The sequence below is a fragment of the Alligator mississippiensis genome, chromosome 2, assembly GCF_030867095.1.
Source record: "Alligator mississippiensis isolate rAllMis1 chromosome 2, rAllMis1, whole genome shotgun sequence".
NCBI classification, from domain to species: Eukaryota; Metazoa; Chordata; order Crocodylia; family Alligatoridae; genus Alligator; species Alligator mississippiensis.
In genome coordinates, this window is record NC_081825.1 from 192,252,093 (window position 1) to 192,278,087 (window position 25,995).

The 25,995-nt window shown below is 41.5% G+C and overlaps 1 protein-coding gene across 1 annotated transcript in view; it reads right to left on the minus strand.

Annotated features, from left to right (window-relative positions):
• OTOG (otogelin) overlaps window positions 1–25,995 on the minus strand; it is a 205,494-nt gene that overhangs the window by 66,384 nt on the left and 113,115 nt on the right. Inside the window, exons 27-33 of the mRNA XM_059722614.1 lie at window positions 23,604–23,750; window positions 19,041–19,160; window positions 16,995–17,111; window positions 15,036–15,192; window positions 13,578–13,604; window positions 12,615–12,782; window positions 7,575–7,853 (exon numbers count right to left, since the gene is read on the minus strand). Coding sequence (XP_059578597.1) covers window positions 7,575–7,853; window positions 12,615–12,782; window positions 13,578–13,604; window positions 15,036–15,192; window positions 16,995–17,111; window positions 19,041–19,160; window positions 23,604–23,750 — 1,015 coding nt within the window. The remainder of the gene's footprint in view (window positions 1–7,574; window positions 7,854–12,614; window positions 12,783–13,577; window positions 13,605–15,035; window positions 15,193–16,994; window positions 17,112–19,040; window positions 19,161–23,603; window positions 23,751–25,995) is intronic.

Genomic DNA, 25,995 nt, shown 5'->3' on the forward strand with positions numbered 1-25,995 from the left:
CAAATGCAAGCATGGTGAAAGCAACTGTCTTTAAAAACTGACATGGTCATTCATAGAAAATCCACTGCAGTATTAGCCATTCACATCTGTGTAATTTATAGTCAATATACTTCAGTATGATAGTATTTATTGCTATGAAACTAGAAAAAAGTGACCCTTCAACTGACTTTGGGCAAACATGTATAACTGTTGCTGTGTTGATCATGTCATTTAGAATTCTTTCTTTTCGATGTGCATCATAGAGGATGAAGACAACTCATGAAGAGCTTTCTGGCAAGGGGGATTTAGAGGGCCTATTATTCAATTCCCAATATTTATCTTCTGGTTCCTCAGGAATAGCTGTTCCCAGTTGGAGAGTTTCTGATCTAATATGCAAAGCATTTGCAATAGTCAGCAGGAAACTCAATCTGCCTTTGCCTGTGCATTCTGGAGCTGGTGTAACTTTTCCATTAACTTAAACAAATGCTGCTGTATTTTTAGACCATGTAATTACCCTACATCAGCAGACTGGCCCTTGTGAAAGTACACTGGAGAAAGATTCAAGCCCTGTGTTTCTCTGCTTATAAAACTCTGAAACCTAAGTCCTCGGATGTGGTGATTAATGAAATGCCTCTTGATCATTTGATCTGATCCCACTTGCTGAGGTAAATTGTTTTAGTTTTCCATTGGCATAGATAGGATTTTTTGGCATAATGACTGGAGGGCAAAGACCTGACACTTGAAAAGACATACCATTCTGTGTTAACGCATGACCACTGAGAATTATAAAACTTTTTAATGTTCTTCATTCCCCCCTCAAAGATAAAAGACCAAGGAGACATATTTGCTCTGCCCGAAAAAAGGCCTTTGCTTGAAATGTACGAACATCCTGGTAATAGCATTAGCTCCACATATTCTGCCATTCAAAACCTCAACAGCTTTGTGATTAAAGGCATTTGTTAAAAGGCAACAAGCATTTGGCAATGACAAAATCTGTCATTTTTTGTGGAGTTGAAGTGTGCCAGTCAACAGCTGCATCAGGCTGTCATCATAACATACAGCAAAACATCAGCAGATTCACAATGCCACCATTAACACTTTAATTCAATGTTTTGATAACACAGAGCTCCACAAGGCATACAGTTGGCCTCTTCTGTCATATAAGTCAATGCTTGCTTCAGATATGTCTGTGCCTAACACCAGGGATTTATAATAGTACAACTTGGTCAGGTGATGCCTCATTTGTTGCAATATTTCATTTTCCCTTTCTTTACTTGTGAAAGCTATTTCAGTTACAAAATACAGAATGGAGGCCTATTGTGACAGATTTTCACTACAGAGTGATCTGTGAACATATATATATATATATATATATATATATATTGCAGCAGTAAATGAGATACTGAACCATTTATAATGGTAATGCAAAAAAGACTAATTATGTAAAAATAATATATATTTTACAGTGATTTTCAAGTAGCATGTGTCACATGCACAAGCCATTGTACTGAGCAAGAAGAAGTTATTATTGAGGTCATAAAGAATATGTGGCTTAAACATACTGGCATTCATTATAAGTAGCTGCTGAACAGATATATTTATGAATAACATACTGCTTTGTTTTATCTATAAGAAGCAAAACAGCTTCGCTCTCTCTCTGTGGCTTAAATTCCCCTTTATTACAGCACCTAAGTAGTTCCCAATTAATAACAACAATAGCTAAAAACAATTAGCAACAATAGCAATCTTTTGCTTCCAACACCAAAGAAGAAATAATTTGATTCATTTGTACGGTGCTTTTTGGTTGATTTGTTATCAGTTTTTGTTGGAGTAATTTCCATAGTCTTGATCCCACAGTCCTAGTCCTTAGTGAGGAGCCAGTGAAAAGAGCAGAATGATGTGGTGATAGCACCCTGCACTAGGGAGCAGAAAAGGAATTACATTTCATGCCTGCTCAAGATATTTCAGGACTTATGACTATGACTAAACATTTAGAAATCAATCCTATTCAGGAAACTACTAATGCACTGCCACAAATAAAATACAAATAAGGATTCCAATCACAGAATAAGCATGTGTCTACATGTCTATATTGTGGGGTAAGAGGAAGGCAGCAAGACCTTGAAAAACTATTATATTCACCACAAAAAGGCCATCCCTGGAATAGTTTTCCTGCTTGTCTCCTGATTTTGTTCTTAAATTAATTTCTGTTGCAGCACATTTTTTAAATATCAACCAGAGTGTTTATTTTATCACTTTGCATCTACTTTTCTAATATATACAAATGTACCTAGTTTATGTTGCATCTCTTGCATTTTGCTTTTCCTTTCATCTTTCTTTTTCTTCTACTTTTTCATCATTTCTTGTCTTTTCCAGCCTGTTTTCCACTCAACATAATTTTGAATAACATGCAATCTTTGTTCTCTCATTCTCTTTCTTATGATGTATTGTGGTCTATTCCTCTTGCTCCCAAGTCTCCAATCACTTCTTCTTTCTCCTCTAGCTCTGTTATCCTCTCTTCCATCTCCTCTTCTCACTACTCTTCTTCTTCCACTAACAACTCACTGGGTGCAGCTACACAAGACACTTTATTATGCAGTAGAGCAGTTTACTGCGCAGTAAGTGTGCACATCTACACGTGCACAGGCTTATTGCACAGTACGCTGCTCTAAGCACGAGTAATTTTGCTACTTGCAAATGCAAGTAGCAAATTTACTTGTGATTAGTTATTGCGCAGTAACACTCATGTAGACACCTGACTGGAAGCAACTCTGCTCCCAGTCAGCCTTACAGCAGGGGGCGAGAGATTGCTTCCTGCCCCCGGGAGCTGCCTGCTGCCAGCGCAGGTTCTGCCACCAGAGTCTAGGTGGGGACTATGTCCCCCTGCCCAGCAGCAGGGGGCTGGGAGATCCTTATCTCTGAGGGCCAGCTCTGCAGTTGCAGGGCCAGCACTGAGAAATCCATATCTCCTTATCCTTATAAGGATCTCCCAGCGCCGGCCCCACAACTGTGGAACTTGGGCTGGGAGATAAGGATCTTCCAACCCTTGATCTCCAGTCATGAAGCAGGGGGCTGGAAGCTTGTCTCCTGCCCAGCTACATGATTTCAGAGCTGGGCAGGGAACAGACTCTCCAGCCCTTGGCCTGAGACTGCAGAGCAGAAGCAGGGAACTGTCCTGGCCAATCAGGCAATCAAGGCATGGGGCTTGGAAAGAGCTGCAGGGGAGGGGCAAATCCCAGCCCCGTGCCACGATCTACCTGTGGGGCAGCTAACAGTGAGCACCTGGCTAGGCGGGGAATCCCCGCCTAGCTGGGGGCTCGCTGCTAGCTGCCCCACTGGCAGATCAGAGCAGGGGACTGGGATCTACCTCTCCCCTGAAGCTCCAAGTCCCCTACCCCCGATCAGGGAGCCAGGAACAGGAGCTCCCTGCTGCTGGAGAAGGGGGACATTGTCCCCACCCTGGCAGCAGGCATCCCCCCCTCCGGGGCAGGGAGCAATGTCCTAGCCCAGTGCTCCGTGCCAGCCCCTGGGCTAAGACCCAAGGGGAGCTTAGCGCTCCCCACAGTGGCTGTAGGGGCCCATTGTAGGGCCCCAGGAAGTGGGAGCAGTTTGCTGCCATTAGGAGCAAATCTGCTCCCACTTCCCTGCACATGTAGACACCTTCCCGGAAGTGTTTACTCTCAGTAGTTTACTTCCAAGTAAACTGCTCCCAGATCTAATGCACATGTAGACACACCCACTCATCATCTCCACCCATAATATCACATAGAAGTTTTTTGCCTTTGGACACCCTTTAATTCTCAAAATTTGCTCCTAATATCTTTGGTCACAGCATCTGATGACATGAACTTAGGTTCACAAAAGCTTGTGCTCGATATATATCTTATATTAATCTATAAAGGTGCATATCTACTCTACTTTCTTCTTTGGTATCAGTCATTCAGCACCATATCCTAGTTCTATCTGTGCCTGCAGAACAGAGATTAAAATAGTTTCACAGCATTGCCAAGAACAGTATGGGCAGAATCCTGTTTTGCTTTCCATATCCAAGTGGCAGCTTGAAAACTGCCATTTTTTACATATATGCAGTTTGTGAACCTATTCCATGTGTAGTCTGGATCCTTAAATGCCCACAAAGCTACTGACCATGCACAGTAGGCTGTTCTCTGGCCAGAAAGATACTTGAACATAAGCCCCATAATTCTGTCCTGGCAAAAATGCGGCAGAGGGGTCTCCCATGCTTTAGCTCCAATAGCAGAGTGGTTAGGCCATTCCCCCAGAAAGTGGAAGACCCAGCTTCTAGACTTCCACCTCATATAGAGGATGTTTGAACCTGCATCTTTGGCCTTCCCAACCCATCACAGCAGTCAGAAAATGACACCACAAGTTAAGTATTGTTGTGTCACTTCTTCAGTCTTCCCCTTAAAGCTGAGCCACTGTGCTTTGCATTGATTCCACTGAATAAAATAGATAAAGAGCAGGAGGGAAATTGCTGTCCCACTAAAAGAAGAGCCCAGGACCTGCTCCTTCCAGTGCAACCAACATCTACCTGAGCCACACATTCACTAGAATGAATGCTTGCTTTATTCTTCTTACCTTTACATATCTCCCTCTCTTGGCTACCTAAAATCCAGCTTCAAAAGAAATGCTGGAAAAGCCTGACCTGTGATGTAGTAAACTAAACGCTGTGCTGAAAAGTGAGAGTAGTGCAGATTCAAACTTCTTCTGGACAAGACGGGCCTAGAACAGTCTTGTGCTTCCTGGGTAACTGTCTAACTGTTCAGCTCACTTTCACACTCCTTTTCATCCTCCACTATGCTCAGCTGAGACTGGAGTTCAGAGATAGCTAAAAGCACCAGAAAGTGGGACAAGAGAACAGTGCTCCAGGATGCCCGACAACCTTTGAAAAGGAAACACTTATGTAACCCTCCCACAAACACTTCTAAGTTTTCCTGTTTTGAGACTCAAGAAATATGGTCACCCTAGTTATGTGAACCACATTCAGTACCCTGGCTTGATCCTTCTGAAATGGAATGATCTGTTCAGGGATTGAGAGACATACCCCACTGTGGAAAGGATTTTCCATTCTGTATGGCAATCACAGAGGGAAAGAAGTAGAGTTTCTCTCTGTGAATCTGTTCTGCTAGCAACATATTCAACTCTTCTCTCACATGCATTAGCTCCATGGGGCTCATGGGATATTTGTATGACTATTTGGGGTGGACAGTATATTCTTGTGCACAAACTTTTTATTTCTCCAAGCAGCTCTACACAATTCACAGGGCAGACACTCTTCACAACAACTTGTGCACTAGACCACAAAACCTCAGGAGCAGTTGGCCCAACACACCACCAATCTATTAAGTGGTAAGGGGCTACTGCCACATCATGCAAACCTACAGTCCAGCTTGCAGAGTACAAATGAGTGAAAAACTAACTGGGCCTGATTATCAAGAAAACTAATTATCATAGAATCATAGAAAATTAGTGTTGGAAGAAACCTGAGGAGGTCATCTAGTCCAACCCCCAGCTCAAAGCAGCACCATCCCCAACTAGATCATCTCAGCTAAGGCTTTTTTCTAGTCAGGTCTTAAAAACCTGTAAGGATGGAGAGTCCACCACCTCTCTGGGTAACCTGTTCCAGTGCTTTCCTCCCCTCCTAGCGAGAATGTTTTTTCCTAATATCTAACCTAAACTTCCCTTGCTGCATAACTCCTAATGGGTACAGTGGAATTTTAGGTGGTTCAACACCTCCAAAAATAAGGAACATTAAGCTTAAAATGTTTGGCTACAGTATCACTTTTGTCTTTGATTTTATTTCCATCTAAAGTTTAAAGTTTAAGTGACCAATACATAACTTCTGAAGAGAATGAAGCATTTATTAGTTAAAATAATCTTTGGGGAGTGGAGGGGTGGTAAAGAGCCAGAGAAATTCTTTCAGCTTTATGTGCTGCTTCCTTTATTTCTAAATTCTGTGGGAGTAAAATCATTGTATGCACATATCTATTTTTTTTTATTGTTAGCTACCCTGTGCCTCTTTGGGGCAAAGCAACATCTAAAGCTAAAGCTAAATAGTCATAATTATAGTAGTAGTAATGGCCTGGACCAAAGCTCTGGATCCAAAGACCTTCAACCACTAAAGCAGCGCTGTTATACATAGGAACCTTCTCCAGTCATAGGCACCTTTACAGGTTATTACTAGGAGTCTGAATAAGTTAAGTTGCATAAGGTGTGTGATGGGACAAAGGTTTTCATACAAAAAGCACAAAGATGATTCCAAATAGTTCCCTCAAAGACTCCCATTGAGGATAACCTGTAGAAATAGCTCATCATAGGTTCAGCAGGGAAGCAAAACCAAAATGGAATAAATTCTTTCCTGTTTCATAACTTATACACATGAGAGAGACACTGATCCCCCTTCCATATTATACCCAGACTTTCAGGGTTGGTCAGAAATCTTCTGATGGAAAACTGAGTTATCAACAAATGAAAATAATGTAATCTGTTTTCCTCAAAATGTTAGATTCTCATTAAAAAAAAAAAAGCCAAACAACTGTTGCTTTTCATTTTATTTTTTTTTTTTTTGAAGACGGTCAACATTTTCTGCAGAAAAAAGTTTCAGAATATTTTTGTTTTCTTTATAATCTTATATGCACTGATTCAGATTATTTTTCCACTCATACTATAATGTTTGAGTCCTGTCATCCACAAAATCTATTCAGGAATCTTTATGCAAAACTGAAATAAGAAAATTCCTAGGGCTAAAAGGAAATAGAAAGGAAAAAAAAAAAATCTTGCTTTTTCTTCATATCACCCTTACATTAGTGCATCTTCACTTTGCTACATGTCTATTTGAGATTTATTGCACCCTGCTCTGTATATCAGTCTCTCCATAACAATTATGACTCTCTCTGAAATAATTTGTACAGTATGTTACAAAACTTTACATTTATGCTAAAGCTATTTGAAGGTAAAATAAACTTTCCCATTGCTGTCATTATCTTTCAGCATCCTTCTTTAAATTTCAGCTTATTTTTCCTCCCATTGTTTATAATGCCAAAAGACATGTCAGACCCTCTTTCTTACACCAGTTTTATACTAATATAATTCCATTAAATAAAATTAAGTTATTTCTAATTTGTAGCGGCGAGAAAGATGTATCAGATTGTCAGTTTTCTGCTATATCAGCGTAAATTCTACTACAGCAAAAGCTTTGTTATCTGACACCCATGGGGAATGGGGGGTGCCTGATAACCAAATATGCCGGTTACCTGAGAGACCCAAACAGGCGTCTGGGGGGGTCCCATGCAGGCTGCTATGCCCTGGGCTGTGGGGGCACAGCAAAACCAGAAGTGCCATGATGGGCACTTCCAGTTTCACTTTTATGTTACAAACCAACAAGCTGGTTAATAGAGCATGCCGGTTTGTAAGGTGCCAGGTAACGTGGCTTTTACTGTATATCAGTTTAAACTGGAATGAACAAGCTAAATCATTTCCTCTGATTGATGAAAATTAGGTCAGAATTGGTTGAAAAACACACTTTCAAACATAGTTCAAGAATAAAATTATGGTTCATAATATACTTAAGTACCTACCAACGAGTTTAAAAAGGGTAGAGAGTCTGAATTCTTCTGAATGATGGTACTTGAAAAGTTCAAACGCAGAAGCTGAAATGTGGATGAAGAAACCTGGCTTTGCAAATGACTCGAAGGCACTGTAACCTGGGAGCCAAGTGTCCTTGTGGATAGCAAATGTGGATCTGTTGTGGAACTCTTCACTTTGTTCCCATTTGGAAAGAATCAGGGTATCATTAGGAGCCAAATGAAGGAAATAATTTGGTCTGTCAGCTGTTTCAAAAGAAACTAAGTTGGGATCTGAAAAATACATATCATAATATTATTATGGTAATAATAGGTATTATTAGGTATGGTGGCACAGATTCATCTCTGATGTAACATCACTCAAGTCACGACTACCCAACAGGAATGAAGATATGCCAGTTTAGAAAATATTTTAAATGTGCATTTTTATAAACACAAATACTGACAAGCCTCATTCACAATGGATTCCTCTATCTCCAAAATTGCCCTTTGGACAGAAAGTTATTCCATGTAGGATAGGGTACTTCAGGAGCATAACTGGGATGGTGAGCTGGGCATTAGCTCTAGCAGTTGACTTAGAGGGGCTCTAGCAGAGCAGCCCTTGGGGAGCCTGTCCAGCTGCCACTGCTGAAGAATCAGCCCAGGTTTAGGGAGGTTGCACCACAGAAGTTGAAATGGCCCCTGCACCAAAAGGTAAGGTACTCATTACTGTTTCCACCCTGCCCAGTCTTCAATGCTTGACACCCCAGCCCTGGGTGCCCACATTTCTAGCTACACTTCTAGTGTACTTGTCAATACAAAGGTAAAGAAATCTAACTAATAAATATAACATCTCTTCAGTACCTTTGTTAGGCATAATTTTAATCCAAAATTGAAAATAACATCTACCTAATTTTAGGAAGTTACACTTGTTCATTTGGAAGTTATAGCTCAAAAGCTCAATTACTTTTATAAAAATAAGATACTGAAGTGCATTTTGCATTCCACATGCAGGGTCATGCTTTTGGAGCTTCCAAGAATTCAGTTCTCTAGCCAAGCCCCAGAACAAATAACGTTAATAACACATTTGGAAAATTTCTTTGTTCCAGTAAGGGCTCTGTTCTGGCAACCTTACCCAGGCCAATACCTTACCCCCTAAAGCAGTCTCACTGACTTAAAGCAAATTATTTTGGTACCATTTGCTGAATAAGGTACCATTCAGTATATGGGTAGAAGAACTAGAGCATGTTACAGGCATCTGTTACTCACAGTATTACTTCATTTTATTTTCCTGTAAACTGTGGTATTCTCTTTAAAGTAACCATAAAACTACTGTAAAATCAACTATCCCCTCAGGACAGGATACTATTTCTTTTAAAATACTGCATAGAGAACAAATAATCTCCATTAAACAGATGTTCTATCATGCTCTGTACCAAATTTCTGGAAGATCAACTTATTTTCCAAGCATGACAACATTTATTTGAACAATAGAACGGAGTGCAACAGGGCATCTTCCCCTTACTAGCTGGAGCAGGTAGCCTTATATGTGACACCTCTTCTGTCTATACCAGTATCTTTATTACCAAAATCTCCTGATCTTCTTTTATCATCTCTTCTTTGAAGCTAACAAAATATATTTATTTTTCTGGGATATGATATTATATCTGCTTTGAAATACTAAATATAATCTCAGAAGGAGCTACAGTCTGTAGAGCTATAATGATGAAAAATGTACACTATAAGCATGACGATGCTGTACATAAGTATTTTACAGATATTATCAATTCATCCAGTGCAAGGTGACTAAATGACAGAATGCTAAATGATCTTCTGAATTGTGAAAGTTCTATTTGCAAGGAACCTATCTTCCCAAATCACGAGTACAGACAACCCCAGCTTAATGCGGTTTCAGTTAATACTATTTTGCTATAGCACTCATTTAGAATTAATACATGATTCCGCTGAGCACTCAGCCAGTTTCACTATAGTGCTCAGTAGAACTGGAGTTTCTGCAGGCGGGCAGGCAGGGAGAAGTGGCAGCGGCAGCAGTGAGTGGAAGATGAGTGAGCGGGTGGGCAGGCATGAGGGTCCCAGGTGGGACAGCAGAAGTGTGGGCCCAGGCTGGCACATGGTGCCGAAGCAGGGGTGGGGCAGGGTGGAGACAAGCAGCTGCAAAACAGGGGAGGAGCGGGGGACCCAACCTGGTGCCCAGGGCCAGGGCCAACAGAGGCCCACACCCAGGGTGTGGGGCACGAGCATGGGGCCTATGCTGGTCTGTGGGGCCACTGGAAGTCCGCAACCAGAGTAGGGTGGCAGGAGCACTTGTGCCTGGGCTGGAGCAGGTGGGGGTGGGGAGAAGTGGCAGCAACAGAGACAAGTAGTACAGGGCCTGCGCCGGTGCCCAGGGCCAGGGCCAGCCGGGGCCGGTGCCCAGAGTGGGGTGGCAGGAGCGTGGAGCCCGCATTGGTGCCCAGCGGCAGGGGCCAGTGCCCAGAGTGGGGCAGCAGTAGTGCCAGTGCCCGGGCTGGCAAGTGGGGCCAGAGAGGCCGGTGGGCAGGTGAGGGGGGTGAGGAGAGGTGGCAGTAGTGAGAAGCAGTGAGGGGGGGGGCCGGGCATGAGCATGGGACCTATGCCAGTGCCCAGGGCCAGGACCAGCGGGAACCCAGAGCAGGGTGCAAGGAGCACAGGCCCGAGCTGGTATGTGGGGCTGGAGTGCCGGCAGGGGGGTGAGGAAGTGGGGAGAGGCAGTGGTGGGGCAGGCAGTAACTAATTAATCTTTACTTACATTAATTGCTATGGGGAAATGGGGTTCGCTTAGCACAGTTCCACTTAACGCTCAGTTTTTCTGGAACCAATTAAGAGCGCTAAGCAGGGGGTGCCCGTATAGAGATGGTTAGCTGCGTTAGTCTGAAGACAGGCAGAAGATAAAATAGGGAGGTACCTAAGAGACTTAACTGCTTCTGAGAGAAGGAGTTTTGAAAGGTCTAAGCTTCTACATTGTTACTGTGGCTGGGCAAGGCCAGAGTGACAATGTAGACAAAAGGGGCAAATTTTGGTTCCCTATATGTGGTTTGGGGTCAGTTTGTGGTTCTGAGAGAATCAGTAGTTACAGTCCTGCCATTTTCTCAGTCCATTTACATGGCCCATATTTTCAGTCCACAAAGACAGTTGTTAGCAAGCACTGCTTCATTGTAGGCAACACATGCAGAAGCTCTGTCTTCAGGCTCTCTAGGGACCTGATGCACAAGGTCAGAAATTTATGGTACGTTAATGTGCATAAAGTGCTTCTGACACTGATGTTCTTATAAGTTAGCTAAGGAAATATGGTCTGTTTGAAACTATTATAAGGCAGGTACATAACTGATTGGATAATCCAACTCAAACCAGTTGTCATAAATGGCTCAATGAAAACTGGAAGAAATTATCACATAGGGATTCCATCATTTGCTCTGAATTAAACACGACAAACGAAGTGCCATAAGGACAAGTACAAAGTGGTACAATTAGAAAAGACTCAAACACAGAACTATATAATGAAGAATCATCATGCAGGCTATAGTAGTGGAGAAAAGGACCTACAGTGATAGATTATCACACATTTGTTGACAAATTATATAAAAGTCAACAATGTGGTATCACTACAAAGACTGCAAATAGCATCCTGGAAAGAGGGGAGTTTTTCACTCTGTTCAGCATGGATCAAAATTTATTTGGAGTACTGAGTTATATTTTGAACACCAGTCTTTAAGAAAAAGGTGAACAAACTGGAAAAATGATTAGAGTTAAACATGGCATGAGGAAAAATTGGAAGAACTGGTGTTATCTAGTCTAGAAAAGAGAAAATCCACAGGATTTGTTAGCAGCCTTCAAATACTTTTGCTGTTATAAAAAGTAAGGTGATCAATTTGTCTCTGAGTTCAAAGGAAATGGGACAAGAAACTCAAACTAAAACAAGGTAAATGCTGATTAGATATTAAGAACTAAGTTAGAAGGACGTTTAAGCACTTGAAACCACGAACTGTGGAAGTTATAAAATCTTTGCTATTGGAAGTTGTAAACAGCTGGTTAGACAAAAAGTTGTCTGGCATGGTTAAACAAAGATGTTTCTACTAGGGCTGTGCGAAGCTTTGGTCCCTAATTCAATTCGGCAGAGATTCGGCCCAATTCCATGGCCGAATCTCCAAATCCAAATCAAATCAGAGGGCCCTTTAATCTCTCCATATCGAATCGGAACCCTCCGAATCGATTTGGAGAGACTCAGAAAGATTCAGTGATTCGGATATAGACACAGCTTTAAGTGTTTTTTCTGCATACCTCAAGGTACCAGGTGGCTCGTGAATGCTGCAATGGAACGTCGCACAGGAGCATGGGGTCCTCCCCAGTGCACTTGGCAGCAGACCTGGAAGTGGACCAGAAGCACTTCCGGTCCACTTGCAGGTCTGCTGGGGAGCATACTGAGGGGGGGCCCCTGCACCCCCCCCGGCTCAGCGACTGGTGTCTCCTGGGTCTGGGGGGGTATCCAGGGTCCCCCTGCAGCCAATTGTTGAGCCAGGAGGGTGCAGGGGGTCCCCAGCAGACCCGGAAGTGAACCAGAAGTACTTCCAGGTTCCCTGCCGAACACACAGGGCGATCCCCACGCTCCTATGGGATGCTCCATCCACCCCACCATCGTAGTGTTCACAGGCCGCGCCTGGTATCTCAAGGTATGTAGAAAAAACATTTAAAGCTGTGTCTATAGCCAAATCACTGATTCTCCGAATCAGCATTGAATCTTTGGATTTGGCCGAATCAAATTGGGGACAGTGATCCAAATCAATTAATCAAACACTGTCCAATTCAGGCCAAATCTGAATCCAAATTGAATACGGCCCGTTTTGCACACCCCTACTATTTAGTAACTGCTGAGAGCTGTAAAAAAAAAAAAACGGTTATGACTCAATTCTATGCTCAGACACAGACTTACATCCAAGGATTGAATTTGTTTTGCATTTTCAATACACACTTCACTTTTGTTAAGCTTCTCACTTATTTTTCATGTTACAGCAAATTTACCATGTGCTTTGGGTTTATATAATCCTGAAGTCAGCATAAAGCTCATTGCATCTCCAGGAACAAAATCTTTTGCCCTCATTGGGAAAACATAACCACCAATCAGTTGGGCTGCCATTGCAATTTCTTCATCCAAGTAGCTGACCAATTTGTAGGGACCCTTCCCCAGAGCTGACAAAAAGAGAAGACACAATTACCTTTTATACTGAGTATCATGACTAGCTACTCTCTCACATATTGTTATGTAAATTAAATAACAGTTCCAGACTACAGAATAAATCCAGGCTCCATTTGCTTAACTACAATGGGTGTGCCTTAAAGAAAAATGCTCCAAATCTCAATGTAATAGCTGTGATTAAAATTGCATAATTCTAAGCGCAATGCAAAACTCAATATTACAGCCTATCCTAAAGAAAAAGACTTTAACATAGGTTCAGTAAACAGATTTAAAAGGTATTTTGAACATTGAAATTTTCACCTCAGATTGACTTGGACACTAATATTTAAACACCACATATCTTGTTAGAAAGCTCCCTCTTCAGGTTACCCAACAAAATACACATGGGAAATTAGATCACTTAACAATCAAGTATCAGTTTTAAAGTATAAGATTGTCCTAGGCAGTGTATGTCACTAGCATATGATTAAATAATTATCAGGTAAAATATGGTATTTATTTCTTAATGAAAAGCCATTTATTCCTGACCTAGACATTTATAAAAACTGCAAATAAGTTATGTATTAAGCAAACTTTGGTTCAGTATATATTCCAAGATAAGTGAACACTGGAAAAGCAAGGCATGCTTGCAATATAGTAACATGAACTTTAAAAATATAAAGTAATTGCAACTTTCTTCTCTCATCAGGAATCTAAATCCAAAGCTGCTTCTTTTATTCAAAATTATAACAGTTAATACAGAGTAATAATACATTTCTTGATGTCTTACCAACCCTTAGATGACTTACCTTTATTAAAATATTCACAGTCATAAGCTAAAAAGTATAAATGAAAAAACACACTTAGATATTTAGCAGATCTGAAATTTAAACAAGTTTTCATTTAACCTACTTAATGAAGGTAAAGACAAAAATTAATCCAAAACCAAAGGCCAACAATTAGATTGTGCACAGACTTTATTTATTTTCAAACAAATTAGCAAAATATTTTAGCAAAATGCAGTAACCTCTGAACTATACCTAGCACACAGCTATTGCAAACACATAAAATTGTCTATTTGTGACCTCTAGTGGTCCACACCGAGCTTGGCAATCTTCCTTGATGACATTAAAATATTAGCATAACATTTATAACATATAATCTATAATGTCAGAAGTTATGCGGAGCTTTCTTAATATATCACTTCAGGCAAGGTACTCAGTTTCTCTGTACTTTCATTCTCCATCTCTAAAATTGGAATAATTCTTCCTCTTATCATTTGTTCACCTTTCCCTATCAGCTATAAAAGACATGGGGTGTCCCAAACTATGCATTTAAACTAGGTACTGTATGATAAGGCCTTTATCTCAGGACATGGACATGAAAACATGTTACCATGAAATAAAAGGGAGCAGGGATTTGCCACATCAGCTGCTCCACAGTAACTTTCCATGTGCATGCACTTAACCTGTAGTAAAAAAAAGTTAATCTATAGCAGCTAACTTCCCAATTAAAAAGTGCTAAACTACCATGGGTTAGCTTTTACCTGCTATGGGTTAACAGCATGCACACAAGAAATTACTACAGAGCAGCTGATGTGTGGTAAATCCCTGTCCCCTTTTGCCCATACTTTCAGTATGAGCCTCCTGGACCTACTGTAAAGCTAATGACTAATAGTAAAGCACTATTTTTACGTTCTGATTTGTACTTCCTTAAAACATTGTAATCCTTCACTTCCTGTACATTGTCTTGGACGAGGTAGATAAAGAACTATGTTTTCTAAGGCATATAAAACTGTAAAGCTCCTGGAACAAAGAGACAAGATTTGTTCTATGAATTATTGGGCACATTCTCTATTCTCTTGAACCTAAAATCATAGTATTTGGAGTAGGAGTATGCCACAATCACATTCTGCCCAAGTGGTTTCTAGTCAGCAGTTTAGTGGCGCTCTACATACCCTGTACAAGGGACTCTACACTTCCATTCACACCATGGGAAAGGAAGAAAACGTGGATGTGTTACCTACAAATATGGAAATGACAAGTGGCTCAACATACAGTGCAAATCCATATGGACCAAGCAGTGGGCTATGTGGACTATTTTCTCTAGATACCCAGGAACAGCTGGAGCTGGGAGTTCCATCCAACAGATCCCTTCCCTAAAGAGTGACATGTACAAGGGCTATGCTCAGCTGACTCTAATTTGGTTATTTTTTCAAGATTAGATCCGATATATGGATTGTCAATGGCTGGGTGGGTAGCACTTACGACACACTCTGGGAGATCTCCAGTCTACTGTGACTCCATGCTGACAGCACTGATGTGCATATGCTGATACACTCGTACAGAAACATTCACAATCACCTCCTTGGTTACAGCCACATGTGTCTGTTAAACAGTTTGAATAAAACCAGGTGACATCAACCTGAAGAAGATAAATCTTATTGTAAAATAATTCACAGATAGATTCTGACAACAGTAATTTCAATGCAAAGCTGTAAGTGCTTGACAATTTACCATGTAAGATTTTAAAAGCTTATGAGAACTATTATTTTAAGTCAAGGGCCCACCAAAGCCTACCAACCCGTCAGGCAACTTGTGGTTAAGGCACACCAGTGTCTGTAGCCAATAGCATTGAAGGGAGCAGTTCCCAAATCCAAATGACCAGGTACCCCTATGCAGTTAATGTGAACTGGGGGTAGCCTTTCATGGGTCCAGAGAAGAGACTGATCTCACAACTTCAGAGACACAGAAAGACACCTTAACCACTCTACCAATTACACTCCCATTACTTTATGTATTTGTATAAAATGAAAAGCAAACTATTTCATCATCATAATCAGAAGAGACCTGTCCAGTTTTAAGCATTATAATTAAAGTATATTATATATAAGAATCCATTTAGTAAGACCTCTATGTGATGTTCATCTATCTCCTACTTCATGTTGTCTTGAAGTAGGAGATAGAACAATGATTGTCATGTTTAAATTGTAGTAAGTTAAAAATATTAAAGATTAAGAAATTAAACTAAATTATAAATTAACTACAGATAAATAAACCTAACAAGTCTGTTAATAACCATTAACTGTACAAGTCATTTAATAAATGATAAAGCATATGGTAAAACTAGTAATAAAACTTGATTTCTCAGTGTTTAAAAACACTCATATAAATGATGCTGTGATTGTCATGAAGTCTGGAGGTGTGTGACCAAATTTAAAAGAAAAATAAACAATTAGCAGTGTTATTTTTTTAACTGAATTATTACAATAGACTCTGCATGGTTGGTTCAATAAAAGATATCACCCTAAGGAATTCTTGCCCCTCTATATAGGCCTACACTTGAAGGATTCTCAGGAACTAATAAAGATTACAACTACTTGTTTACCTAGTGGACAGATTACAGGGAGAAAACTGCAACATTTGCTCCCACATAAAATCATGTTATGATCTTTATTTGGGGCCTAGCTACTTTCCATCTCCACTCTCTCCCCCGCCCCCCCCCACACACACACACCTTGACAACTAAAATAAGCTGGGGTCACTTGTAGTCCCTTGACTTGAATACTCCAGGGCATCTTGGGGTTTTTCAATGTTCAACCCTGGTCTCAAAATAACTTCTTCTATTTCTCTAACACAGCCTGCATCTGTTGACTTTCAGAACCAGATATATGGCTTATTTATATTCTCAGGTATTACTTGAGTGAAGGACTCTATTTAACTTATTCTGGGAAAAAAGTCTTCAGCGTTGACACTGTCAGGATATGCTGTATTTGCTTAAATAAGCTCAAAAATGTGAGATAGGTGAATATTACTATTTCCCTGTATAAAACAATCCAGCAAGTAGGTACGTTGATGTATAAGTACCCAGTGGATGGATGAGAAAGAAAGATATAATTGGCCCTCTCTTCAATTCATCTGTATTAATAGGATCAACTGCAGTGCTCTGTGTAAAAATAAAACAATTGGTCCCTAAAGCATGGCTAATTAATGGAATGAGTCTAGATGAATTGGAGACTGACTAAAAGCACATGTGAGCCTTATGTAAGATCCAACTAACTGCTGATGTTTAAGAATATGAAAAGATATGGGTTAAGTTTTCTCTCTTATTCTAATCTGTCATGACAGACAGGAATGGCAGATAAATTGGTGTAGGCTGAAAAATAAAGTTTCTTTTTAATCATGAAGATAGAACTGTATATCATTTTATTTGTCATCACTACTCACCACTGGATGGCAAGCTTCAAACGTTTCGCTTAACAGTATCCCACATTCCTTCTTGGCAAATGGCTCTCTAAGTGGATTCAAACTACATGGATTACGAATGTCAGAGCTGTCAACACACTGAACCAGAAAGGAAAATCATCACCTATTCAGAAGCACACTTCAGAACCACTGTAATATTTGAACTTTCAAAAAAACAGTGTCAAAAAAAATCAAGTTGAAAAAAAATATATGTATATTTGAAAAATAAAAAGCAATATGGGAAAATATTTTACTTTTCTGGACAAAAAGTGGAAAAGCTAAGTCACCAATATTATGTGTAGATGTTGCTGAGTTTAATTCTTAATCCTTATTAATTGCATAAATAATAAAAAGTACGCGCATGATTTAGAGGGCCAGACCCTCATTCTTTAACTGCTACCAAAAGCAGAGGACTGAGAGATCACCACCAAATATATGGCAAACAGTTCAGTTTTTAATTTTTCAGCACATGTAAAGAATATTTTCCCCTCTTATTGCATTTTCACGGTTGGATATTTACCAGTTGTGAGCAATAAGTTGCACTGATGATGTAAAGCCAACTCTTCCTTGTTCTGCCAGAAAGCATCATTCCCACTGTCAATATTCTTTATAGCACTGAAAATTCAGTTTAAAAAAAATGTTTTTTCCCCCTTGAGTTAAAGACTGCCAGACTGAATAAACTCAGTGTCTTCTGAGTTAATTATTCACTTGAGTCATCCAGACATGAATTAGGTGACTTATACTGAATTTTCCTTTTTTCTGTAGTTAAACCTTTTACTTTAAGACAGGGGCCAGTGACCTTTACAGAAGAACCCGGCTCCATTCCAGCACCGGCCAGATGGTTTTAGCACTGTATTAGTGGAGGGGGTCTTTCCCCATGCCCATGCTCAAACCAGGCAGCTGGGAGCTGCACCCATGCCACCACTACTTCTCCCAGCTTGCCCTCCCCCCGCCAGCTGGGGCATGGGCGCAGCTTCTAGCAGTGGGGAGCTGTGCCAGTACCTACAAACTTCATGCATGCTGTTGCTACCTCCCCCTTATCCACCCTGGCTGCGGTGCGGGCACAGTTGAAGTTTGTCCAGCCCCATGACAGCTCCCTATCAGCTTGAAACTGCACCTACACCACAGCTAAGAGAGGTGGGAGAGAAGTGGTGGCATTGCAAACACAGTTTATGGATGCCTGGTCCTGGCACAACTTCTTACGTGGAAGCTGTCTCCACACTGCAGCTGATGAGTAGTAGGATGGGGAGGCAGTGGCAGCACAGGTGTAGCTCCCATCTGCATGGTCTCGACATAGGTGCAGGAAAGGGCCCCCACTGCTAACACCACCCACCCCCATTGGACTGAAGCCAGGAGGGTGGGGAGCAGTGGCAATAGCATGAGAGCAGCTGGAAGCTGCCCAGCCCTGGCACAGCTCTTTGCTGCCCAGCCCCAGTGCTGGTGCAAGGACAGGCAGAGCTCTTCAGCATCATTAGCTGGATCCAGTGGCCATATATTATCAGCCCCTACTTTAAAAAAAATGTCTCAATGGACTTCTGAAAACAACCTTAGGAGCTTCATCGTGGTTCATCATCTTAAGCTAAAGATGCAACATTAAATCATGCAAACAAAATATGTATATATCTACTGTGTCTGCAAATTGAAAATAAATGAAATTTTGATTTACAGATTTTCTAGTGGAGCGACAGACATGTACAAGAGAGTTGTGCAAGTTTTTATTACTCTTTGAACAATATGTTGATTTTAACATAAAACTGCAGTATATTTAAAGCATAAGCAAAGTGCACATTGATTTTCTGTGCAACGGTGATGTAACATCTGTTACAAAAGGTGCCCTATTTATTTTTCTTCTATTATTATTATTTCAGTGTCATGAGGTATTATAAATACATGATCTGTAGATATTGTAAGAACTACCTGCAGCTAATCTGATTTTCAGAGCATGGGATTACTGGGTGCAGAAATGATAAACTGTATAGTGTAATCAAGCAAGGAGATACTAAGAAAGACATGTTTATTATTACTTACCTCTACAGCTGCCCAACTACTTCCAAACTCTTGTGCATTTGTTAAGTCAAAATTCTCTGGAGTCCTCATTTCGTTCATTGTTTTCAAGTCAAAATTTCCACATAATCCAGTCAATTCACCCTAAAAAGATATATACTATACATTAAAATTATATATATATATATATATATATATATATATATATATATATATATATTTGCTGTGGAATTACTGGCCACACCTATTATTAAAATTGCTTTGAATTATAAAACCCTGTTTTCCATGGTTGGTAGCTTTCCCAAACTTTTATGTTAGCCAGAAATTTTCCATGTCTCAGACAAATTATTTCCCCAGATTTCAGCCAAAATGGTAACACTATTTCTGAGAACAAGACTAAGAGAAAATGGTTTGGCATTTAAGATGAAAATTATGGTTATCTCTGGAGCAGGGACTTGAAACTTGACAGTGTGTGGTCTTTGTATCAGAGATGAGCTTTTTGCTTTTCTGATGAAATACAGAGTATAAGCCTTTGAAAATCTGCAGTTCAAGCTGTTCAGTAGACTTCTTAGATGTTAGTGGCTAAATTTCCTAAACAATCTATTTGCATTTTGTATGTTCCAGTCTCAGAATAAGTCCTGCAACTGAAGTTTCTAAGCTGCTGTGACTGGTCAGGGTCTAAGGACTGGAACCAGGAGAAGGGAAACTATTGTTCCTGTACTCTCAGGCTAGGGACAGAAATTACACATAAACCAGTTTAAGTGATCAGAAACTGGTTTAAACCTGTAACAGAACAGATGTTTAGTGCACATAAGCCAGTCTGAGAATAGCTGAAACTGGTTTGAGATAAACTTGGTTTAATCAGAGTTAATTGATTTGGCTTAAACTGGTTTAGGCAATGTCTGCCCCAGACCCCTTGCTGGTTAAAACAGACACCCCCAGCATCACAGCATGCTCTCTGGGCTGGGCAGGGCTCTCTGCTCCACATCAGGGCTGGCCCCTCCCCTCTGCATCTGTCTGGCTTCTCCGTGCTAAACAGGTATTATTCCCCCCCCACACACCTCTCTGCCTTAGCAGACACCTCTGGCTTAGCTAGCAGACCACATGCTGGCTATAGTTCATGCTGTGGAAGAAACAAAGGTAGACAAACTTTATGGAGCTACTCAACAGGTAGTTTAATGTTCTTCCTTGGAAACATTTTAGAAGAGCTGTTTGCTCCCCTCCCTCCTCGTCACCACTCTCTGCTAAACACAAATTCCCCCCCCTCCCCTCTGCCTTTGCTGAGGCATCTGTATACTAACACTGAGATAAGGGTGATAAACACTGTTATCAGCTGCCACCTCCCCTCCAGCTTGTTTGCCTGTCAGTTTGCTGCAGACAGTATACAAAACCAGGGGGGGGAGTGAAAATCTCTGTATCATCAACAGTTGCATGCACTGCACCCCTCCCCTCCCCCCCAGCCTTGCCTCAGAGTGCTAGCCCAGGGCTACAGGCTAGCAACACCCCTACCCCTTGAGCAGAGAGTGGGGAAAAGTGTGGGACTGCAGGTAGGGTGAGGGTTCACACCTTCCCCTAATCAGAGCCCTACTGGGGCCTGGCCATGCCCCCCTCAGTTTAGCTCTGTGGAAGGGCAGGGAGGGCTGCTCTAGCACCCCCACCCCCGGCTTCCAGCCTGAGCCACTGCAGGGATATACCTGAATTTCCTCAGTCCAGAGGGATTGTCTGTGTGGTTGTAAAGCAGTTCAGCCTAGCTTGCTTAGACTAACGTGTAAAGGTTGAATCAGTTCAGGCTCAGGCTTTTTGAATGTCTGTCCCTAGCCTCAGTGACTTCACTTCGGGCATAAGCATCACAGAGGAGGAAGCTGCCCAATTCAAATGCAAAAGAAACAAGAGGCTGCATGTATGCAAAGGAGGCTGGGGGAAGAGACTGATGCAAGGTGCCCTTGTCCCAAGGAGAGGGGAGACTTGGCACCCAAAGCTGGCAGGTAATGATTGGAAAAACAGGAATGGGTGATGGGGGAGGCTGACAAGATAAGCAAGCAGACTAGGACTGAGATGCATGATAGGAATTGTAACTGGCTGGGCAAGGAACCTACACTGGGAGTTAGGGAGGGATGCAATTAGCAAGGAAGGATATGCTGATATTGGAAAAGTTGGGGATGGGGAGCAACTGGTACAGGCTGGGCAAGTAAACTAGAACAAGGAACCAGTGAGGAGCAAAGGGATTTAAGGTTGCAGTTCACTTTTTTCAGTATGTATTATGACACAGTCCTTAACCATATGAACACCATTGTTTTCTACCTGATGCCTGCTACACTTTGCATTGAACGGCCTTGTTTTGGTTCAATCACGGTTGTTCAGTGGAGGTGCTAGCTATAGGATACTTGCTTCATCTGTTACAAAAGCTGGGAAGTGTATAGTAACTGAGGTAGAACTGCCTGGGAACAGAAAGCTGCCCCAGTGAGCTAGATGCTATCTGTACCATTTGTAGAAGTGCCAAACATGCATAGTTGCAATTGAAGGTAATGGGGGCTGTGCTGAGAATATAGAAAGTGCAACATAAGATTACATTGTCTAAAATAGTCAGGCCACAGATGTTTCATGCACAGAGCTCTGTGCAATAATAAAGGGACTCCATTTAGATTGCAAAAACTTGGATCTTTATTAGTAGAGTTCTGCACTCGGTGCTGGTGCTTGCAGACATGAGGGCTAGGGACAGACATTAACACATAAAGCAGTTTAAGTGATCAGAAACTAGTTTAAACCTGTAACAGAACAGACATTCAGTACACACAAAGCAGTTGAAAATGGGTGAAACCTGTCTGAGATAAACCTGGTTGAACGGAGTACCAGACTTAACTGATTTGGCTAAAACTGGTTTATGCAACGTTTGTCCCAGACCCCTTGCTGTTTTAAGATAAGCCAGACACCCCCAGCATCCCAGCATGCTCTCTGGGCTGGGCAGGGCTCTCTGCTCCACAGCAGGGCTGGCCCCTCCCCTCTGCTCCCTGGCTGGAGCTCCAGCAGAGATTTGCAGACATAGCAAGGTCTGCTGGCTTCCCTGTGCCTCTCCCCTCCTTCCCCCTCCACTTACTACTTAAGCAGAGATCCCTTCCCCCTCTCTCCCACAGCATGAACCATAGCCAGCATGTGGTATGATAGCTAATGCTGTGTAAGGCAGACAGGACAGTGTCCACTTAGGGTTTTTTGGAACTAATCAACAACTCAGCTGGTAATGTCCTTGCTTTCCTTCCTTTGGAAAAAGGTGTTTAAAAAGAGGTTGAACTAATGAGTGAGGCTTTGTTTTCTGATGGGGTGCTAAATGCTGATAACACAGCTGATAAATGCTCTGTTATCAAGGGGAGGGACCCCTCCCTAATCACAGTGTTCTGCTGGGGCCTGGCCACACCCCACTCAGCTCAGCCCTGTGCAAGGGAAGGGAGGGCTACTCTAGTGTCCCCCAGCTTCTAGCCTGAGCCACTGCAGGCATATGCCAGCATTTTTTCAGTGCAGAGGGGATGTCTGTGCAGTTACAAGGTGATTTAGCCTAGCCAGGTTAGACTAACCTGCAAAGATTGAATCAATTCAGGCTCAGGCTTTCTGATTGTCTATCCCTAGCTGAGGTGTAGTGTTTGGTCAGAGCTATTGTGGAATTCTCCGTGAATACTGAGCTTCCTGGTGTCATTGTCCAAATCATTCCCATTACAACTTGTGTTCCAAAGAAAATTAAAATTCAATATTCTAAATTGAGGGACATTTCTGACCTCACTCTCTGCTTCCAAGTTCCTCATCTGTAAAATGCCCTTACAATATTACCTCCTCACCTCACAGGGTTGTGATAACAGTCTCATCAACAGCAATGAAGTACTCAGGTACAAGAATGATGAGAGCTATAAAAGCCCATGAACATATTAATAATTCTCATTTCTATACAGCATTTTAATACAGGCATGTGCTATATTGCTGAGTAATGAAGAGTGAACAAAATATTGAATAACCATTCATTCAGTAAGCACCACCCATCTTTGGGACCGATTGAGGCAGGGGCCATATGTAAGAATTAGCATGTGAACCTTTAATTAAAGACTGTATCATAATGCTTACAGTCTAAACTAAGGCTTCACAGAAAATATGGTGCTGACATTACTAACTTTTACATGCTTGAATTTTATACTTAGTAATGTTCTTTTAACAGTTTGTATGTGCATTACATGCGTATCCCTTTATTATCCTTATTGCAACAGCACCCACGATGTGCAAGAAAAAAATTATTTCCTTCCTAAAAAAAAAAATAGCACTAGATATATAGTTTGTGCCAAACAGTACAGCTGCACTGACTTCTAATTTCTGCCAGTAGAGACTGTGGTCCATATAAACTAAATGGCTTTTCCTTAATTTATTCTTTAAAAAAATTCAGTAATAAGACATTAAAAGTCAGAGAATTAATACAATTAACTTAAGCAGTAAATGTGTTGTGGGAATGTTGGTTTTCTTTTTTCTAGGTCCTTTAATCTAGACTTTGAACGAGGATAGGAGTTAGCTAAGTGTTTGTATAAATTGCATTAAGGTGTTCTGATTTCTGCTTACTTGCCACTGAGGTCCAGTCTGTATATGAATCGTTGTTCTCTGATCCCATAGAATGGTAACGTGTTCCAATGGAAAATGAACAACTGTGAAAAATCCAGCTTTCCATACATGTATTATATGTAATTTTTCTATATAACTGGATGGACTCTGTTCAAAACAAAATAAGCCAATACATAACATAAGGTCTTTTAAAAGTGTCTAGCCACAAAGAAATAAAGTACACCAAAAATGAATGATAAGGACGATTGTAAAATTGTTTTTCTAGTATTGAGTTGTGAGCATAAAGCAATGTGGTACTCCAGTTTTTGATCGTGAGAGCATTCAGTAGTATAACTAGGGAGAGCAAGCAGGGCACTAGCCCCAGGCACTGATTTTCAGGGGGGACAAAAATAGGGAGTCACTCAGGGAGTCTGCACCATGATGTGGTGGTGGTGATGGCGCAGCAGCTGGATGTAGGGATACCACACTTATGAAGCTAGAGATCCAGGTTCTAGGCCCCACTCACTCAGAGGGGGACTGAATGTGTATCTGTCTGACTTCCTAGCACACTACTTTACTCATGGTTCTACCAGTCAGACATTTCTGCAGTCCTCTCTCCAGCACTCCTTTGGAGCATGTTCCCTGGGCAGCAGAAAGAGGCAGGTATGTAGGGTCACGAGCCAGAGTGTAACATGGAGCATGTGTAGCTTAGTGAGATGGCTGATGCTTTGGAGGGACGGAGGTGATAGCCTGGACTTTTGCCTCTAATGGAGCAGAAACTCAGTAGTGAACTCAGTAGCATAACCAAGGGAAGTGAACTGGGGCAGCATCCCTGGGCACCACCTTCATTAGGGAACACAAAAGCAGCCACTGCAATTGGAACAGCAGAAGCTAATGCTGCCCCAGGCACCATGCTGCTCCCGAAACAAAGCAGCACTGCTATGCCCGTGCAGAAATGTCCTCAGTGCTCTCCAATCCATGACTGTTAAGTGCAAGAAGGTACAGTAGCTCACCTTCAAAAGAAACACTGAGAGGCCTATACAGTGCCAAACTTGTGGTCTGGTGGCTAGAGTACTAAAAATGAGGGCTCAAAAATGCCCTCTCGGTAAGTGGAGCCCTGAATCCGTTTCCTTGGTAAGTGCCACAACCACATGGTACTGGGGTTAAAACAAAGGAGGCCCCTCTCAGAGGACTTAACTCTCAGATACGCATATGCATGGATCTGTACATACTCAAGCACTGCAGAGTCTACTAAGCATGCTCAGTCTTCATACACACCCATTTGTGTCCCCTGCACAGGGATAATAGAATTGCAGCTTGTGTGCAAGTGCCAAATATATAACTAATTGGGCTATAAAACTGTCATGTAAATGAGCGAAGGATAAGAGAATTCCTCTCTATGACTTTTCACATTTTCAGGCAGCAGGATTGGACAGTGAATGAAAATGCTGTACAGGTTTCATAAGGAGCTGCAAAATTAATCTCAAAGGTGCACAGGTGCAATTTTTACTAATTTCATTAGGATGTAGGCACATGCACAAGTACTTTTATTAATATGCAGGGTTTTCTTGACCAGGAGCCTCCCTACATAGGGCCACAGTCTCCTAACCTTACTCACAGAACAGGACTTTTTTTCTGCAATCAGTCCCAATTAGACTTCAAGCTATTTGTGGCACTAAGCATGTTTAACTATATATGTGCACAGCCCCAAATGCAAAGAGACTCAGTCCTGATTGTACCTTCGGGCTCTACCATAGTAGAAAATTATACCATGTTAATACATATAGAAGTAACAGAACTCAGCGTACAGATAGCAGAATCTGATTTGTAGTAACAATATCTCTGCCTGAACCACAGTGCAAACTAATGTAATTGGTACTTATTTTATTTAATTGTATAGAAATGTTAAAAAATTCAGAGACATGAAATGAAATCTTGGGCTTGCTGAAGTTAAACTTCCTTTGAATATTTTAAACTTACAAGGAAGCATTATGATCATATAACTAATCAAGTGATTCTCAACCACGGTGCTATGCTTCCCTTCCCACCTGTAACAATATGTATGGATATCAGAGGCAAAACCAGCAGCAGAAGGACGAGTCCAAAGGAGGAACAGGAAGTGAGGGGAGGAGACAGGAAGAGGAAGAGAGTTAGAGAGGCTGGGGGAGAACAGTAGGCCCTGTAACAGCTCTGTAAGAAACTGCTATAATAAAGACACTGTTTATATTAAGTAGGAAGCTGTTCCTTGATTACCCATACAGGGTCACATGAAACACCACCTACTCCCCACTGCAACTTCTCCAGTCTCACCATGTCCTTCCCCAGTAACTGCATATTAATCTACTCCTTCCTGTTTCCCTCCCTAACTCCCATGGCACCTTGGAGTGCCTTGAGATCAATGGTACTGTAAGAA